General features: G+C 43.9%; 1 protein-coding gene across 2 annotated transcripts in view; it reads right to left on the minus strand.

The window, feature by feature from the left end:
* CHN2 (chimerin 2) overlaps positions 1-20,274 on the minus strand; it is a 268,979-nt gene that overhangs the window by 83,722 nt on the left and 164,983 nt on the right. For both annotated transcript variants that reach the window (XM_074367307.1, XM_074367308.1), the window contains exons 4-6: positions 18,321-18,352; positions 14,381-14,494; positions 12,368-12,653 (exon numbers count right to left, since the gene is read on the minus strand). In XM_074367307.1, coding sequence (XP_074223408.1) covers positions 12,368-12,653; positions 14,381-14,494; positions 18,321-18,352 — 432 coding nt within the window. The remainder of the gene's footprint in view (positions 1-12,367; positions 12,654-14,380; positions 14,495-18,320; positions 18,353-20,274) is intronic.

Genomic DNA, 20,274 nt, shown 5'->3' on the forward strand with positions numbered 1-20,274 from the left:
CGAGAGGAGAGGGAACACTGCAAAGAGCTGGAGGCGCTGGGGAAGGGCTGCGGGCATGAGGCCAGCTGGTGTGCGCAGAAAATGTTCACGGCTTGTTATGTGCTGGCCTCTTGGACACAGCTGGGGAGACGAAGTGGATAAGGGCAAAGAGATGTGTGCATGTGTGTGCAGGGTGACAGGGCAAGGGAAAAGGTCGTAAAAGGCCCTGTGCGCCACCCTAGGAGTTCACTATCAGGCAGCTGTGAGCCCTTGAAGAGGCTTTTACGTCAGGACAGCCAGCAGTTGGGTTGCAGCTCATTTGCTAGCTGGGTGGTCGTGAATAAGTCACTTCAGTCACCCCTATTCCTCCCTCCCAGAGCTGCTGTGAGGGCAGAACACACAAAAGCACCCCCTCCTGCACCTGGTACGTGATAGATGCTCAATGCTTGGTAGTGTTTCTTACTCTCCTTGTGACCCGGTTGGATTTTTACACTTTACTTACTGGAGGGAAAAAAAAAAGGCCAGAAAATTAAAAACTCTGTGTCTATCATCTTACAATCCCAGAGTTCAGCCAGCCGTTCAGAGCTGGGGGAACTGGGTAGCGCATTACTTCCTAGCGGTCATGAGGGTGACCATGGCTTCAGTTTCCTTTCATCCCAATTTACTCCACCCTGATTGGAAGGGGTGAGACGCAGGCCTGCTGCTGAAGACGTGCATTTCATACTTGTCACTTTGGGACTTCGCGGAGGGATACAGACAGAGCTCGACGATATTGCCGAACCCTTTTAAAATTCATGCAGCTCCAGGCTAAAGATACACACAGGGATTTTCTTTCAGAAATCACAGAGGTAGGCGTATTTGTCTGTAATGAACACTTGTCTTCTGAAGGAACTCCCTTAGCCAGATGTATTTCTTCCTAAGAACAAGTCAGTCAAGAGCAGAAGACGATTAGACTTCACGCCACAGCGAGACAAGAGGCCTGGTATTTGAAGAGGGAGACAATTCCCAATATAGCGCTTTGTTTAGAAGCTTTCAAACCAGACACAAAGCAAGTTAATTTACTCTGTCAGTGTGTAGAGTAGAAAGCACAGCAGCTTTCAACAAAGCCAGGTTCTAATTAATAGTTATGAGTGATATAACCAGCAAGTTACTAGTTCTTTGACTTTGGGCCGTCACAAGGCCTCCCCAAGCTTTGGGGTTTTTTTTTTTGTTTTTGTTTTTTTTTTTTTTGCTTTCTTACTGATAAAGCGCAGGAACTCCAAACTTAAAGAGTCCTATGTCCTATGAAGCTGAATGAAATGATGTAGCTTTATAGTGGCTTAGAAACAATGCCATGTCTGATAAATGTAAAGGGTTTTTTTTTGGTAATTATAAATTTCCTAAAATCATTCAGGATTAAACATGGTAGAAGCCTTTTATATCATGAATTGTTTTACATGGAATTCAGATAAACCGTGATAAACCACAACTAGCCCTACTCTGTTAAAGGCATATGGGGACAATGACAGCTCATCATTCTGTAGCTTATTTGACTCCCGACTTGAGTATAAAAGAAGGATCTGTTGCACGTGACAGTGATTTGACTTCTTAATAATTATTTTAAGCCACCAAATCACACGAAGACAACACACGTTGTATTTGTGAACTTTAACTTATTCTTCTGAACTTAGACTTTGTCTGCTTCGTAAATGGGGACTAGGTACAAAGTGAATCATTAACTTTGTGGAAACTTCAAAGTGATCATGTGTCAAGAGAGACAAGACCAATCGGGACGTTTATAAACTGCCATCATGAAACCGAGCCAGACATTTCATTATTGAGGGATGAGTGATGCCAGTCCTGCAACCTGCACCGTAGGCAGTGGTACAAATCACATAAGATGTAGCCTCGACAAGTCTCACTTCCATTAATGTCGATGGAAATTATTCAGGAAACAAAATCCTTCCTCTTGCCCACAGTTGATCTGGGGGGAAAAATCCCTACAAATTATTATAGGCTAAGATTTTAATTCATAAAGACTAAAGGTGGAATTTTGACCTTTCTTTCTCTTTCAGGGTCTGCAGGTTTCCAATTTAGATGGTCTGTGCTACTGATAACGCAGGAGGTCTTGGGTTCAACAGAGGCTCTCTTTGGTCATATCTAATACTGCAGATGGGGCTATGTGCCTGTTTAAACAGACTACCTGGCAAAATCATGAGCAGATAAAAATCTGGTTTATCAGAGTTCACTAGGACTCTTTAACAGACTGCCTTGATCTTATTTGAGTGCAGGTAATTATTAAGAAATCTACAAATAGACCTCTTTAGAGCCAGGGGGCCAGAGACGGAGAGACGCAAGTCAGAGGTGGCTTTGGGGTTACTTCCCACGTCTAACTGGTAACCCACGTAGTACATTCCCACGCATTTCAGTAAACCCTAGATGCCCTTTTTTTCTGATTTAAAATTACTGTGTTAAAGATGGATAGTGTGGGTGATTCAATTAAAACAAAAATGGACTCTGAGAATACCTGAGCTTTCTCAATGATGGTGACAAGCAAGCGGTGAGTGCAGAATGAGAGTGCAAGGGGCAGCTGGTGGGGGTGGTGTGAGTTATAGCTCTTCTGGGTATAAAGATGCAGACACTTACACCCCACACAGACGTTCCCATGCTCAGCTCACAAGCTAAGCAGGAATAAAAGGGCTAACATCACTGCAACAAGCAGCAGAGTGCTGGGGCCCAGGGCAGCTCACCCCAAGTCCTCAGGACTCAGTTTCTTTCTCTCCATTTCCAGGCTCCACTTTCTCAGGGTCTATGTGGCAGCTGGAAGCCTTCAGCCACCCAGACTCTACTTCCTGTTGAAACCAGCCTCCAGGAAAAGGGCAAAAGGATCTTCTTGCGGGAACTCACAGTGAAAGCCCATTGGTTTCACGGGTTCTGACTTGACCACCTGCTCACCCTTGAGCCAACCACAGTAGCCACAGAAATGTGACCCTGTGGGTCAGCTGTGAGCCACCAATCCCTTCTGGGATCCCAGAAGCACACAAGCTGAGAGTGGGAGAGGAGGCAGCTCTGAGTGCCGTTTCCAAGAGAGGTTCCGGGTGGCAACACCGACAGCTCCTCACTGTGGGGGTGGAGGCGGGGAGATCGGTAAGTCCTGTCAGACAGACACACAGACGTGCCAGGAGAGGCCCCAGAGGAGCGAGAGGGAGGGTGACAGCCTGCACTAGACCAGGGAAAGAGCATAATGGGCTTCCCCCCAAAGGAGTCTCATCCCACCAGTGCTTGCTGGCACCATGTCACCTTGAGCTTTGGGCCTCAGTTTCCCATCTGCACAGGGAAGGGAGGAAGACCAACCGGGGGTTCTTTACTGGCACACACATCAGAATTACCTGGAAAGCTGCTGTCCGATGACATAGGCCCCAGAATCAGCTCTGTCGCCCACCCCGGGGGAGAACCATTGGGAAGAACTCTGAGGTCACAAGCAGAGCAGGCAGCAGTCCTAGGTGACACAGCCATTTACCCCGCACAAAGGTGACAAAAGTTGCATAGTAACTCCTCCCAAACACCTACCTCCCTGGAGACAAATCTAAACTTCTTTAAAAGGTGTGCTTCCCATCCATCAAACGTCTGCCTAGAGCAGCAGTTCTCCAAGTGTGGTCCCCCATTGTTCGGGGTACCCCACGAGCCTCTCAGAGGCTCATAATGTCAAAATTATTTTTATTAGTTGTCTTTTCAGGGGAGAGAATACTCAGTGGTACAGAGCATGCTTAGCATGCACAAAGTCCTGGGTTCCATCCCCAGTCCCTCCGTTAAATAAATAAAAGCCTAATTACCTCCCCCCAAATAACTGACTTTTCCAACTGATCGACATTGAAAGTAATCTTTAAGAAACGACCCTTTGTTTTGCTCCATTGTAAAAAAAAAAAAAAAAAAAAAAAAGTAAATAACATCCACATTTACCCAAAAAGGCTAAAAATACATTCTTCCCTTTCCCAGTGACATATCTGCATGAGGCCAGAGCTTCTTCCTATACATCAAACATATTAACATATTATCACAGATTGAATACAGAAGCAGACGTGAAAATCCAGCTGCTGCCTATTAGGCCAGACACTACAGAGATTTACAAAAATGTAAAACAATGCCAATATTCTAATTTTTTTTGTTTTGGAAATGGGGTTATTTTTCACAAAAATATGTTCTTCACACAAACACATACTGAATTTATTACTGTTATGTTTAAAAGAATTAAATTTTTTTTCAGCTTTACTTTCTAATATAGTAGATATCAACAGATAGAACTCACACAAACAAGAGCTCTTTGGGGTCCTCAGTAATTTGAAGAGGTATATATATATATATATATATATATATATATATATATATATATATATATATATATATATAAATATAAAAGGGCCCTGAGGGTAAAAAGCTTGAGCACCTCTGGGCCAGAATCTCAGTGAATCAGATCACTGGGACCATTTTTACATATGAGTGTCCCAGGATGGCAGAGCTGCCCACCTGTTTATGCAGAGAATGAGCACGAACCACAAAACAGACACCCCCTAGCCATTGCCTAGCCTGATCTATGCTATAAAACCTGAGGAAATGATGACAATTCAGTAGATACATTGCTGAAAATTTGTTCTCGCTCATTACTCCCACATCTGTTGAGTATGGTCCTTTGAGAGTGCAGCCAGCATGTAGCACTTTCCTCAGCCACTAGATGGCACTGTTTGCATAGAAAATACTTAAACGGGGGTTGCATCAAGCTGTTTTCCAGAGAGGTTTTGAATGGGGATGAATAGAGGGTTTGGACCATCTTACCCTGACAGACACTGAACGCATTAGGATGACTTTCCTTTTTGTTCCTGTAAAGTTCCAACCTTGAGTCCACTGACAGTGAGGGACTGGTAAAAAGAGAAGCTTTCTGAAAAAAGATAAGTCTAGTGGACAGAACGACCTAACTCATTTTTAGTTATTCTTCTATTGTGAGCATTCTCCACTTCAGCTGTACCTCAGAATCACCTGGAGAATCTAAATGCCAGATGCTCAGCCCTTATCTCAAGTAGTTAAGTCTCTTTTCTGGGGGTGTGGCCCAGGCATTGGTATTTTTGAAAACTCCCCAGTGGGCAGGCAAAGTTGAGAATCCTAGTCCTATAAACTTTGTCATTAAGAAAACCACCCACTGGCCCCTAAGGAAGAGACACTGACTTTTTCTTGTCTCTTCATTAAATTCTCTTAATCCTACTACATTTAATTTCTTCCCAGCATTTAAATTTTAGCCAATAATCTGGGAAAAAGACCCAGGAAAAAAGGAGCAAAGCAAACCTCTGAACAAACTCATGTAACCAGAACCACCAGACTTTCCTGTCTTAAGAATGTTTCCATGGAGGGCTTTTTATTTGTAGGTAGAGGTGAGAAAGAATGCCAGTGCCTAAATTAGAACAAAAAAGAGCCTCAGAAATAGGAGGCATTAGAGAAGGTGGGACAGGTGTTCTCAAAAGAAAAGGCTCCCCAAGTATCTGATAACCTTTACTTTCCCGTCTGACCTTTCATCTAACCAGGGGCTGAGAACTGTAGAGTCACCCAGGGAACCTTAAAAATAGAGACTCCCAGGCTTTACCAGCGGCAGCTCTTATTCACTAAGTCAGGGGGAGCTGCACAGGGGTCCTTTTTTTTTTCGTCAAAAGCTCCCAGAGTGATTCTAACCTGAAGCCAGCTTGAAAACCACTGACCTAGCTAAATCAGCTCTTTATCAGACTGCATGATAAATCCCACACCGTTAGAGGACTCTGATTTAAAATAACGCTCTGTAAAACCTGGTTTCATGAGCAAATGTAATCTAAGTTCAGATCCATCCTTACAGCATTACATCCTATTCCATTTTACGACGCTGTGCACGAGGAGGAAGATGGATGATCAGAGCCATTACCGTACCTGTCACTGTTACTAGCTAAGTTATGCTCATCTTCATTTAGCCTTTCTCCTGAGAAAAGACTGGTTATGTCAGTTACGTATTATTTCCAAGGGACTTCCTGCGGAGCAAAGCCACAGGTTTTCCAGACCCTGTAATCCCAGCGCATCTTTTTCAGCCCCTGATACTTTCTGCACAGGCAACGCAGGCTCTCTCCTTGGGGAACTGACGTGGCACCTCTGCTTGGTGAAGGGCTGTGGGGGACACCATGTTTGAATCAACTGTCCTTAATGAAGTCACAAAGCCTCCCTGCCCTCCAGGACAAAGACCCCTTCCATAAGGGCACAGTGGTGGAGCCTGTTCAGGAAAAGGGCTATCTCATCATCTTGCATTAATGCCAGTTATGGTGAATGAACGTTCTATGTTCTACAGGAATTAGAGCAAGGCTAACACACTGCCATGCTTAGGTTTTGTTCTATTCACTCCCTGCATTGGTTATTCTCTGCCACCCCACCCCGTCTCACATTCATTCCCTGACCTGCTTTCACCGATGGTGGGGAGACTGACTCTTAGGAACTGTATCCCTGGCTCCTTTGTCCTCTGGCTTCCAGTGGGGTCTGTACAATGGGAGATTCAGGCAGGAGATTAAAGGGTGGAAGGAGAGAGAAGCTGAGGTATTTCTTCCACGCCCCCTCCCCCGAGTGGTGCAGCACCTACGTGTTGCACGCTGCTCAACTCTGGAGGCCTCTCTCTTGTGAGTTTGCTTTTTATTCACACCCTCACCTCTGGTGCCGCCCGTTCTGTGGCAGCCCCCCTCCTGTGGGAGTCTCCACCCCGGCGGGCATCAGACCCCAGAAACCCGAGCGCCTCCCGCCAGTCCCGTCAGCACCAGGGAGAGCACAGCTTCCCACCACTGCCGGTCCCCGGGCAAATCCCTTGTTCATCAAATTCTCTTAAAAACCCCAGTGAATGTGTCTTCTATTTCCTGCTGGGCTCTGACTGCTGGAACACCTTTAAGACTAACTGCAGTCTGAATTCATTTTTTACTTTTCAATCATTCATGCAAGAGTCCTGTATGTATAACTTGTGCTCCTGAAAGATCTTAACTTAAAAAGAGAATGTCTAAGTGGCAGGTTACTCTGAAGCATTTTTTTCTATCCAAGCCTCTGTGATCTCTAGATGTCCTTGAAATACTCCAGACAAATGAGCTGGTTGCCTCAGTTTCCTGTTGTATAAAAGAAGGGGGAGGCATGGTAGGGTCTCCAAGACCCTCCTCCTCCAGGCTCTAGCTTCTCACGAAGCCACAGCGAGTCAGGGTTTAGCCCAGAGGCAGAAGGAGCCCGCATAGAGAGAAGGCGGTGGGAGATACGGGTGCACCATCTTGGTGTATCTGAGGTACGTTGTTCCAATCTGTTCCACTCTGAAAATTACCCACCTGTTCATTTAAGTGTTTACTCTGCTGAGCCCCTCGTGCGTTGGGCTTTAGAGTTGGGATGTGACCTGGGCCTCCACCTGGTCAACTTCTAGAGGAGGAGAGGGGCGTCTAAACCACAGGTTCTCAAAGGTTCTCAAACTTGGGCCATCTGGAGGGTTGGTTACACACTGCCTGGCAAGCAGGTGCACCCCCAGAGGTCCTGACCTAGTAGTGCTGGGGTGGGGCCCGAGAAGGGGCATTTCTAAACAGACAAAGTCAATCAGATGGTTTCCGAGATGGAAACAACAGCAAGAGCAACGCTCTGGTGAGTAAAACGTCACCAAGGGCCACCAGCCCTCATGGGCCTGGAGGGGAGGACCACTCAGGATGAGCCAACCCCAGTAAGCGAGGCCTGGAGATTCACTCCCTGGGGGGGCCACTCCTTCCTGCTCCAGGACCATGGAAGAAAGTGTAATACAGATCTTAGGCAAAGATATCTGACAGGCCAGCTGCCTCATATGGTGGAAACTGTGAAATAAAAGAAGAAGGGATCACCCTGGATGTAGAGAAAAATAATTCTAAAAAAAAAAAAAAAAAGTGGAGTGGAGGGTTGGAGATCATTCCTCTCTGGAACAGCTCATCTGTAAGAGAGGACATCCTAACTGGGCTCAGGGCCCTGTGCTCCCGAACAGGCCACTCACTCTCTTGTTGTCTCACAGCAAGACAAGGAGAAACCAAGAAATCAAAGGCTTCCTTGCTACCGTAGAAAAGCGGGAGGAATCTTGGAGCTGGACCGAGGCAGCTTGAGAAAGGAGGGCCAGGGTGGGGTGGAGGGGCATGGAACCTGGCGGGAGGACTGGGAAGAGCCCAGGGGAGCACAGTGGTGGTGTCCGTGGGAGGTGGGGGGGCCAGGTCAGGGGGGGAAGCAGCAATCAGCCCAATTTTGGGGACAGTCAGGTCATAGACTTTATTTGGTGATTTAGGTCCTCTGCTACAATTACCATCTAGCCCCCAACCTTTAGGGAGAGGTTACTCAATGCAGGCTCTTTGTTGACAATCCAAGAGAGAAATGAAAGAAAAAGGGAGCTATCAGGATGGGGAAGAGGGCTGGTGAGAAGGGAGGGGACAAACAGCCTGGGGCCAGAGGGCTGGAACTGTGTTTGCCTATGTGGTATGTTCAGTAGAGAAAGCGGTTTCCTCAGGGTTTGCTTTAACACATGTGAATTTAGAACATAATGTATGTTCTTTTTTCTTCCTTGATTTTTTGCGTACAATACTGCATTTATCATGGTTCAAAATTCAGAGGATGAAACAGTAGCAGAAAAGAGTCTCCTTCCCACCCTGGCATCTGAGACACCCCCTTCCCCTCCCCACAGGCAAACCTGATACCAGTTCTTGCATCCTTCAAGGGATATTTGACAATTTTACAAGGAAAAAAATATGTAAAATCTTTTTTTCCCTCGTTTCCGCAAATGAAACCACACTATGCAGACTATATTGCAAGTTTGTTTTTGCATTTGGTAACTCTGGGTAATCTTTCCAAATAAGTCCATATGAAAGTGTCCTCATTCTTCTCTGCAGTTGCAGAACATTCCTGTACACGGATGTACCATAATTCATCTAAGAAGTCCCCGACTGATGGGCATTTAGGTTGTTTCCTGACTTTTGCTATTATAAAAATAATGAAATGAATAAACTGGGTAAGATATAATAAAGTCTTAAATGTGCTTTGATTGTATCAAGGATGTAGATGATTTTTCTCCAGTAAAGCATAAATGCAATTTAGTTCAGCAAGCCGAATTTATTTACCAGACGTGATATTGAAAACGTTGTTGGGAGAAGGGTAGAGCTCAGTGGTAAAGTGTGTGCCTAGCATGCACAGGGTCCTGGGTTCAATTCCCAGTACCTCCATTAAAAAAAATTAAATAGAAAAATAAAACTACCTCTCCCCGCTCAAAAAATTTTAAAAAATTTGTTGTCATGTATATTCAATTCAATAGGGCATTCTTTACAAGACAGTTTAGTTACTATAGATGGTAATAACAGTGTATTTTCAAAAACACATCATGTCAATACTATGTGATTCTGACCATCAATTGACTTAGGATGCTCAAAAGCAAGGGTGTTTGCTTAAAGCAATAAGGCAATAAGAACAGAATGAGGTCCAGCTGTGCCAGAGTCAAGAAGCTTTGAACTTGGGAGTTAGGAGGCCTGGGTTTGATTCCTCATCCTGCTGTTGTGACTTTTTCAATAAAATGGGGATAATGATTCCTGCCCTCTGTACCTGGCAAAGCTGTTCTGAGGATAAAATGGGAAATTATTTCACGTTCATGAGATCTGTTTACGAACTGCAAATGTCTGAACCAATGTTAAATCCTGCTATTCTTAGATTGCTTACAGTGCCAGTTTTGGAGGTCAGCAGACAATCCATCTAGGGAATAAATTCTGAAATACATTTCAGGAAAGAAATTACACTGGGCATGACCATTTTAATTAAATGCACCAAGTGGTGGCCCTTAAATATCATAATGTTTTAAAACTCCATTAAAGAATCAGAAAGAAAACAGACTGATCTATTGGCTAACAATCACAAGGTTCTTTGCACCCTCCCCTCTCCTTGCTTCATTTACAGTTACTAAAATCAAGTTCACTGCTAACCACCCTGACAGAAGATAAATCTGGAAGCCACTCAAGTCTGATGGGGTAGTTAACATCTTTTTGCCAATTAACACTTAATATTCTCGGATTTCCAGGTAACACAGTCTCTCTGGATTCATTTGGAAATGATCAATACTGTAAATGGGGGGCAGAGTTTGAGTGCTCTGGAAAATGAAATGCTCAGCTGTCTGGATTTGAGAAATATTAGGAAACCTTCCCATTTCACTCATTAAAACCTTCAAGACACACCATTACCAAAGGAGGTAGGTGCCCCGGGGATTTCTCAGTCAATCCATTCAAGTTTCTGCCACCTCTTTTCTAGTCACTACCTCCATGGCAACAGTCCACCGACCTGCCCTGAAGGGAAATAGAATTTCTGGCAAGATGGAGACTTTTAATAATTCCACTTGTCAATACAGGTCCGAGGGAAATAGATGGAGTCGCACCAAGTTTCTTAACAAATCCACTGACAAAATGAGTGGCCCCCAGCAAGCGACCAGACCCAGTGTGCAGAGTGTCCTCCAGGAAAGCCAAACATTGCATCATTAGTGTCCAAGAAATACACACCAGCAACACCTGCCCATCAAACCTTTCACTGAGGTTGGACTTCTTCCTTCAACATTTTCTTTATTTACCTTTTCCTAAAAAGGTGAAAAAGTGTACTGGGCAGCTCATTCAAAATGATTACTAAATTGACTATTAATGTCTCCCAAATGTACCTTTCATACAAAATGATCTAAATAAAGCAGATACTTTGTTGTGCAAGTTTCCTTACGGGACTATCATCTAGAAATATTAGCTTCTAGTGACCAAACCTCCGTCTGGTGGGGGAGGACAGGGGTCTACCAATGTCAACGTCAAGACCCAGGATCTAAACTCTCACCCCAAACACACAAGAGTCACCCCCTCCTCACCTCTTTTCCAGGAAATGTTCAAGTGTGTCGCCTGCAGTTGTAACAGATTGCCTTTCTGATGGCATTGCTCTCTGATTCAGAAATATAAATACAAACACTGCTCCAGAGATTTATTTTACAATTCATCTTCTGATTTGTCATGGCCAGGAAGGCCAGCTTCCAGATTTCTGTTCTAAATTACTTTAGAACGGATTTTGCAAACAGATTAAAGGAATGGTTTTCGCCTGGATGGGAAAAGACTCTGAACGTTGGGACTGAGGTCCTCTCTCTCTTTTGTTGAAATGTAAACAATCAGAAACCCCACCATGTCCCAAATCAATTATTTGTAAAAGAATAAACAGGTGCTTTGGAGACTCTGGAGTTATAAAAAGAAAATGGCAAATGATTTTTTCATGGGCCAGCTGCTCAACTGATGTGATTCTGAGGAAGGTTCTCCTAGGCTCTGAAGCTCAATTAGCAAATCAATTAAGATCATCCCCGGTCTGCCAACAGGACCGCCTGCCATCCTCTGCCCTCCTCCTCCTTTCTGTGCTTTCTGGTGCATTCCCGTCGCCGAAGCCGAAGCCCAATCTGTCAACCTGAGGTTCCTTTGCTTTCTGCTAACACTGGACAACAGGGGAAGAGGGCGTCCGTTCCGGTTTAATTAAGGATTATCAACCACCAGAAGGAGCTGCGCTTGCCCCGCTTCTTATTTATATCTGCCCCAGTCCAAGCTCGCCTTAGAAGCTGGGCTCAGCACTGACTCAGTGGGGGCTGACTGGCGTGGTTGGCTGTCACTTTCTTTCAGTGGAATACAGATAGGACCAGGCAAAGCAGATGGTTCCTAAAGGGGCACATCCAAAAAATCTGCAACTTACTAGAGAGGAAAATCAGATCTTTCTCGCCATATCCTGCCACGACACAACCAGCTTGAACATCTCCCACTTAGGAGTTTCTCATCCTCGCCGAAGCATAATAACCCTTCCCTTGGGGCAAAGGACAGCCTGTCATTTCCCAAGCCTCCCAGAGATAGCCAGCATCACCGCTAATGCGCCCATCTCTGTCAGTAAAGTCTGTTACCCAGGTAAGACCACCTTCAATAGATGGCTGACGTGTGGATCACGCACGGTCACCAAGTCTTAAGAGAAGCAGGCATAAATGTCATGTATCTGGCTAGCTGGGTGCAACTAGAGATGGAGCCAGCAACGCCTCAAATGGCAATTACAACACAAGTGACTATTTTCATCATAAAACATTAATGGAGTTTTTTTTTTTCCTTTCAAACTCCAAATAAACTCACAGATAATTATTTGTGGAAGTTGTGGCTCTGACAATATGAGTTTGGGCAAATCACTGAACATTGCTGGACCTCAGTGGTCATTTTTTAGGACGAAAATTCTAAAGTTATTCAGGTAGAGGTGGGTCTCCTCCAATATTTTGGCAAATCACATAGATAATTAATCACCCAGTCTTCCAGCACAGATTAAACACAGAGAGAGTGTTTTGGTCCCACATGGAGCTTACCTTTTCCACAGCTGTGTGTTCTTCACTTGTGACGCTGGCTTTCCTTGATTCGTTTTTAGATCTGCTTAGCCTCCTGGAGACTTTTTCTCTGAGTAAAGTGGCATATCCAATGTGTTCATAAATGGGGTTTGTTGTCATTTTGGAAATGTATTCGGAAGCCTTTGTTTCTATGTACAACGTTATCAAGCCATCTGTGACCAGATCGTGAATCGATTCAAACCTCTTCTCGCCCACAAAGTGTTTTCCATCATAGAAGAGCCTGTAGTTTAAGGTCTGGTTTCCGAACCTACCCGTGAGGAAGGAGAAATCACAGTGTTGGAAACTGGACCAGTGAATAACAGGGGTAGCTAATACTTCACCAGTGTGTCCTGAATGCCAGGCACTGGGCTAGGCACTTGACACGATTTCCCCCATTTAGTTATCGTGCAGACCCTTTGACTGCTGAGGAAACTGAGCGTTGAAGAGTTGGGGTGCCTGCTTGAGGCTATACCCCTGGAAGGAGGCAAAGCTGGGTTTAAAGCCCAGCTAGTTCTATGGCATCATTTGGTCCTAGAAGTCACTAAGGCCACTGGGTCATTATCACTCTCACCCGTAAAAGTCAGAGTGTTCTGTCTGACTTAAAAAGTATCTTACTTTAAATTTCTGAATGGGAACTAGCCACTTCCTTCTGCCCCCTTCCCCTGTACCAGGCAATTGCCCCTTCAAGGGAAGCTATCACCACTGGCCCTGATGGCCTTTTATTATTACATCTTTGACCACCATCAGTAGAGCACCTCATGCCTCCCACCCTAATTGGTCCAGCAGAAAGGAAACAGGGATGCTGCGTGGAGATCTCTCTGCTTGAGCATCAGGGCCAGCATCCTGGGGACCTAAACATGAGGGTGCTCTCCCTGTAGCACCGATTGCCCCCTCTTAGCCTTGGTCCTGCATCTCATAGCCCCTGGCTGGCTCCCCACTGGGACTGTCAGCTCCTGCTGCGGGGATGCTGGGAAGATAGGCAAGTACTCTGCATACCTAGAGCGTGTGCTACTCTTGAAGTGCTTCCTTGTAATGACATCATTGAAGATATATGTCTTAGCCATCCCCAGTTACAAATTGGAAAGCAATTATCTTCCCACAATCACTGCGCTGAGATAGTGAGTTGTGGGCTGACCTGGAAAGTGTTTCAATTGATACCATTTCTTCCCTGGAGAAAGAGCTTCCAAGTTCCAAAGAGTTCACCAATGAACTTTTGGAAGACAGTTTTGAAAACCTTCCCCAGACCTTACAGGATTGCCATGAGGATCAAAAAACAGAAAATATTTGAGCAAAGTTAGGACAGCGCAGTAAATACAATGCTTTTTGGGTGCTGTGATGTTCAGTGCTGTGGTTTTGTCATAAGAGGCTTGTGAGAGCTCTGCTCCGATTGCTTGCTGGCATGGAGCCTCGTGACTGCCATTGGGAGTTCCACGGGTCAATGTGATCCCTGAGAGAACCCCATGGACAAAGTACACGTCTATTCCAGGCACAAGTGCACAATGTGAGGAGAAGACTTTTGACAAGGGTTAAGTGAGGCAGAGACGTGTCTCAATCAGCTGGCTCGATGTTTCAGGCAGAAACAGCTACAGAAGCACCTGCTTTGCAGATAATTCCCCAAAGAATACTGCGCGTGCACAGAGCCTCAGTGTCCACCAACTTACAACGTCTGTGGCCCAGAAAATGTACATGCCTCTAATATACTGCAGAGTGCTTTGCAAACAGAGTGAAAATAAAAAATAATTAGGGGGGAATGGGGAGCAATTGATTAGTGGGTACAGAGTTTTTGTTTGGGATGATGAAAAAATTCTGGAAATGAAGAGCGGAGATGGTCACAGGATGCTGAGAATGTACTTAAGGCCGCTGAATTGCTCACTTAAAAATGGTTAAAATGGTAAATTGTATGTTATGTATATTTTACCACAATAAAAAATGGGGAAAAAATTTAAGTAAATTCTCTTGTAAAGCAGTTGCAACAGTGGATGAAATCGGGCTCACCTTAGGGCTAACGTGTAGCACCCTGGCTGGCGCTGGCTTTCTCTAAGGATGTAGGCGCCCTCCACGCCTCCGAGAAGCTCATCTGCCTGCTCTCGGGAGATGATCCCGTGAAACCTGTGAAGAGATAAGACAGTCTCTGTTCTGAACAGACCACATACAAAGTATGGACCACAAAGAGCTGGCTAAAAACGATGGCGGGGCCACCAGGAATCTACAGCTCCCCACTTAAATGAAGAGGAGAGTGACTACTATATACTTCATGATGGGCTTGGAACCACTTCTCCACATGCACCCAAACAGATAACACACATTCAAAAAGGATGAAAAAAAACAAAAGGATGAACACCCAGTCCACCTGGCTTCCTGCTACTGTCTTTGCTCACAAACTGAAAATTAAAGTCACAACCAAAAGCCAGGTTATGGCTCCTTTTTCAACTATGGGAATAGCAAAAGAGCAATTACCAACTTAGCTCTCCGCTAGAACACAGAGAATTATGTATCATCCCGATTGCAAATGAGCACTTACTGATTATCATCCTGCTAACTTCAGGTGTGGGGTGGTGTTCATCTTAGAGGCTCATTCTCTGGAAAGACTAGCCAACCGTAGTGAACAGTCTTCCATTTCTTTAAATTTTGAGAGCAATCGCTCAGGGATATGTTTGAAAAATGTACCTATTTTTCTTTTTTAAAGGTAATGTTTATTTTTCCCCTCTGTAATTTAAGAAGTAATACACATGCATGTAGAAAATGCAGTAGGATTGCAGGCTTGGCCAAAGACTGCTTTGCTCAGGAAGGGATGTCTGAGCCCTAGAGAGCAGATAGTGACTCCAGGGAAGAGGAGAACAGGACGGGAGTGAGGGGCAGACAACTGGCCGGCTCTCTGTGCTGCCCTAAAGCAAAGACAGCTGCTCACTCTTGTTACCAGAGATTTGCTCATTCTGTGTTTCAGAGGAAAGTGGGAGCTGGGTGGGGAGGTGAGGCCAGTGCCAAGGGGCCCTAGGCTCCTGGGAGAGGGAACAACACTGTCTTTCTAAGATTACCCACTCTTAGAGAATTTGGGACAATAACTTAGAGAAGAAATGTTCTGGACAGAGAATCCCCTTTTGTCTCCCTGGAAAGGGGAAAATGGGGAGGGAAGCTGGCTATACAACAAATGTTTTCTCCCCCAAGGAATGCAAAGATCAAGTTAGAGGACACATGCAGCAGGTTAATATTTGGGGGAAAAAACGATGCCTATCACAATACTTACATCCTAATTCCCTTCTGTTCTTAACAACTAGACCTTACAAGCTGAAGCTTCAGTCCCAGGGAAGTGAGGTCAAAAACTGTGGCTTTGAGCTCTCAGATCAACTCTCAAAAGTCTAGAGCAGTGATAGCTTGGGAGAAAGGGGGTTTCTGGCTTCCCTAATGTTGGTTTTAAATCTTGAGAGCCAGTGCACAGAGGTCTTGGAGCAGCACTTTTCCGGGGTTAGATGAATATGCTATAACAAAGGAGCAACCCTGCTGCCCCAAAGGAGACCAGCATCCTTAGTTCTTTTGGGAGAGAGATTCAAAGAAATTTGGCCAGAGCCCAGGTTCAGTGGGTCTAAGTTGGAGGCGGAGATGCCTCCTTTGCAGCAAGAGCTGGGGCTGAAGAGGGCTAGAAAGATGATATGAGCAAAGAGACCTAAGCACAGCCCTGTAGATACAGGGCCAGTGAGTGTGTGTGTGTTGGTGGGGGGTGGGGGGGGTGGAAAGGGCAGAGGACCCTGGAAAGTTTCCCACGTCAGAAAGGACAAGAGCTGGTACCACAAGAGGTTTGAGGCTGGGACATCCAGGACACAGTTTGACAGGGCAGGGCAGGGGGTGACCACAGCAGGAAGAGGTACACACAGAGGTGGGCACAGAAACCTGACACCCCGACCCAGATCACTCTCGGGGAAGGTGGGGCGAGGAGAGCAGGAAAAATGCGAGGAGGAATACCCCAAACGGGCGGTTAACCTGAAAGCAGCTAAGCTGGAACTCCCTTGAATGAATGGACATGTTTAAGTGCTGGCCAGCAGCAGAGGCAAAGTGTCAAGAACTAAGTTAAATTCAATTGTTCAGAAGAAGAAAATGACACTTTTGTGCACTTGAAGACGCAGTGTGTGGCGCATCGGCCCTTTATGCGTGAATTTAAAAGTACCCATGACATACATATCTTGTGATCCCAACTTTTCAAAAAGAAAGCCTGCACAGAGACAGGAAGGAAAGAGATGAAGACAAAAAGTTAACAACTCTTCTCTTTCATGATGGGGCTATCATGTTTTCCGCCTGTAGATTCCTATACGTTCTAATTTTCCCAAATCAGCAGGTATCAATTTATTAACTTTTTAAGAATAAAAGTAATACCTATGCACAGTGGGAAAATTCAAAATGTGAAAGTTAAAAGCTACAAAAGAGGTAAAAGTATAAACAGTAGAAAAATAAAAATTCCTTTTCCCTAAGGGTATCCTTGTCCACACTCTCTTGTGATTCTTTCTAGGCAAAAAATATATATGTTTCTGGAATAAAGCATGTACTAATCTTTGAATAGGACACACAAAAAAGACCTTTCGTTTTTTAAAAAGGAAAGGGAAACACAGAATCTGAAGTTTTTAAGCTAATTTCCCTCTAATATGAAGCATTTCTTTTTTGTGGGTAAGAAAATGTTTCTTTGGTCTCCTTTCACTACATAGTTTATGTGGGGGTGAGAACTAGAAACTTTTATGCAAAAAAAAGCAAATACACAATAAACAGTTCCTTTTGGAATTCGTGTACAAAAGTGTTCTATTTGAGAAGTATATAATAACTTTTCACTTTCTCTCTCGCTCTTTTTTTTTTTTTTTTTTTTTTTTTTTTTTTTACTAATTGTGTTCTCTGTGAGCAAAATCCAAATCAGTATACTGCAGGAAAAAAAGTCATACTACAAGTAGGTTAGATGTCAGGGACATGAGGGTGGAAGACAGAGGAGGCCAGTGATCCAGGCAGATATTCCAGAGCCCCCAGCTGAAGTCCCAAAGCCCAGTAGGAAGGTTCAGAAATGCAGCCGTGGTGATTAGGAAGTGGCTGCTGGGCTGGGACAAATAAGAGGATCATTAATCACGAAAATGAAGCTCTGCTGGGTAAGCGAATAGAGGAAGAAGGCTTTGGATTGGCTGGGGGAGCTTGGGAGATGGACTTGAAAGAGATTTTGCTTTATAATGCCTCCAGGTTGGATGTGGGGAGAAAAGCCAATTGTGCACCTGCCCTGCTCCGGGGGGGTGGGGTGGGGTGGGGTGGGGGGTGGTTCTGCCCTCTGTGAGCTGTTCTGTGTGCCTCAGCCCGGGACTGCCAGTTATTTTTCTGGTAATGCATATTTGCTTTGCAGGAGGTGTCTGAGAAAGCAAAGCAAACCACGAGTTGAAATTAAGAGGAAAATCATAATTAAGGTATTAAGGCAATTTGGCTAATAGATTCATGTCAAGAGAAATCATCATTTTGGTTTCATGAGACTGCAAAGAAACGGCCTGACTTTCCTGAGTGTTGCATTTACTGAGACACATGAAAGTAAGGAATTCAGCCTCAGTTTACAATCTCTGACACCCTAGCTGTTTATATAGTATTGAGGTAGAGAAACGAAATACTAACAGAGCCACAATTATGGAAGATGCTGCCTTATGTTTCAAATACTTGCCAGGCACTCAGTGGCTGCTTTTGTGAAGAGAACTATGTGTAGCAGGAGATAGTCTCCCTCCCACACTAATGGAAGCCAAGCACCAGAGTATTATAAGAAAATTCAATACAAAAGGATCTGATTGCATTTATCCTTATTATTAAACTCTTGCACAATGGACATCTGATGAAGACCATATAATGGAAAATTTTCAACATTCAATAATTAAATGACATATGAAGTGAATACTTATTACATTATTAAAACAATGAATAGCATAATACATACTCTCTTCCATAATATTTTGGTCTGTTTTCCACCTATATTAAAAAGAAGAAAAATATTAATAATGCACTTGAATTGAAATCAGATAGATAAAAATGCTATTCAAATTAACAGAGCTAGGGTCTTGGTAGTAATTTTATTACAGTTTTTATTCCCCAAATCAGAGATCCAAGAAACTCTGGAGTTAACCAGCACATTCCGATATCTTGAGTAAAAATGATCTAGAATTGCCATATTTCTCTAATCATTAGGCTTATTACCCACACAAATTCAATCACCCAATAAAAATTTCTTTTCAAAGAAACAAAGTGATCCTTATTTTAATATTAAGGAATTTATAAAGGTATCACAAAGCTTCATCCTGAAGGATAAAATATTATAAGCATGAATAAAATATAAACATTTACTTCAATCTCCATCTAATTATTTCATTATGTATTTATAATAAAAATGAGGAGTGCACCTGGATTAAAAAATAATTTTAACTTGGTCTCTTTCCAGATAAAATCGATATTCTAAGGGTCTTATTTTTTTCCAACAAATGGCTAACGGGCTAAACGTCACTTGACACCGGAGGCACAAGACGTGGAGAACAAGATTTATGAGTTGACTGAAACAATCACAAACATTCCAGAAAAGATTTTTTCAGTCACATCTTGAGCCCGGGGGTTATCACCTTGGATTTTCACCACATACATATGATAACCTACTTTACTATGAACTTTGTTTTCTCATGTCCAGAGTGTTGGAGTTGGTGAGAAATTACCATGAATTCTCCTGTTCAGCTTTTACTCTTCTAGCCTAATGCCAGTTTCCGCTGAAAATGTGTAGAACCACAGGAAGCTATGGATTTCCACTGACGGTTATGACAGCAAGTTTATGTGTATTTACTTGAGTAGAATATGAGCCAGGCAGCTAGTTCAATTCCGGTTGTTTGTCTACAGTCAAATGGGCGATTTTCTCAGCAGGGCCCAGTGCTGATATTGAAGGCAGTTAGTTTCCTGGCCTACCTCCGCCCTCCGGAGGCTGTGGGGATCTGAGGGGCAGCAGGATGCTATGGACTACAGGAAAAGATTCAAAAAGGGGAGCCAGGGCTCGGAGGACCACTGTCACAAGCTTGCCTTGGACAAGCCTCCCTGGCATAAAACTAATCATCGAGACATGGCTAAATATGTGTTCACGCTTCTGTGCGTTTTACACCTGAAAAGCACTGAACCAAGACGGGGCATTCATAACTCTTAATCTTCAAGGTGTGAAGCCTGCTCGGTGTCATTTGTGAAGGAAGATCTGAATAATATCATTAATCGAAGCACAAAGTTTGTAAAGAGGCACCCTGTTATCTGATGTGTACCATTGCTCTGCATACTGGAAAGCTTTCTAATGTGAATTGAACATTTTGTCATTTATACTATTCCACTGGTTTTCAAAGTTGTTTCTTACTCTTCTGATACTGTAGATATGTGACTACAACACCAACATGCCACAGGAAAAAATTTAAAATTAGAAAAGCCAATAGAAGTAGACAATATATAGTAGGCAAGGTATCTCTCCATTCTTTGAGAGCCAGTATTCCACATTTTGAAATGACTCCCTGTTTATAAGGACAATTTTATTTCCACCTTTTTGGCTAAGCCATAACACATGTTTGCAAATCTAGGTGTAGCTCCCAAACCCATTCCCTTCCTCCATCCTCTTACCTCTCCAAAAGAGAAGAATAATTATTCTAACTTCCCAGAGGGACAGCATGGTAGACAGAGGTTACTACTAACTCGTGGTGTGCAGATAAGTAGTTAATTTAATTGACTCTTAAGAAGACCACAAATTGCTTTCAGCTCATCAATCAATCATAAAAAGATATGGCACACTTACGTTCAGAGCTCTGTCCTCAGCCCTGTCATTATTGTTTGTGAAGTAATGACCTCACGGGTGTGAGAGGAAAGGTATAAGGAATTTCAGG

The sequence above is a fragment of the Camelus bactrianus genome, chromosome 7, assembly GCF_048773025.1.
Source record: "Camelus bactrianus isolate YW-2024 breed Bactrian camel chromosome 7, ASM4877302v1, whole genome shotgun sequence".
Classification (NCBI taxonomy): Eukaryota; Metazoa; Chordata; class Mammalia; order Artiodactyla; family Camelidae; genus Camelus; species Camelus bactrianus.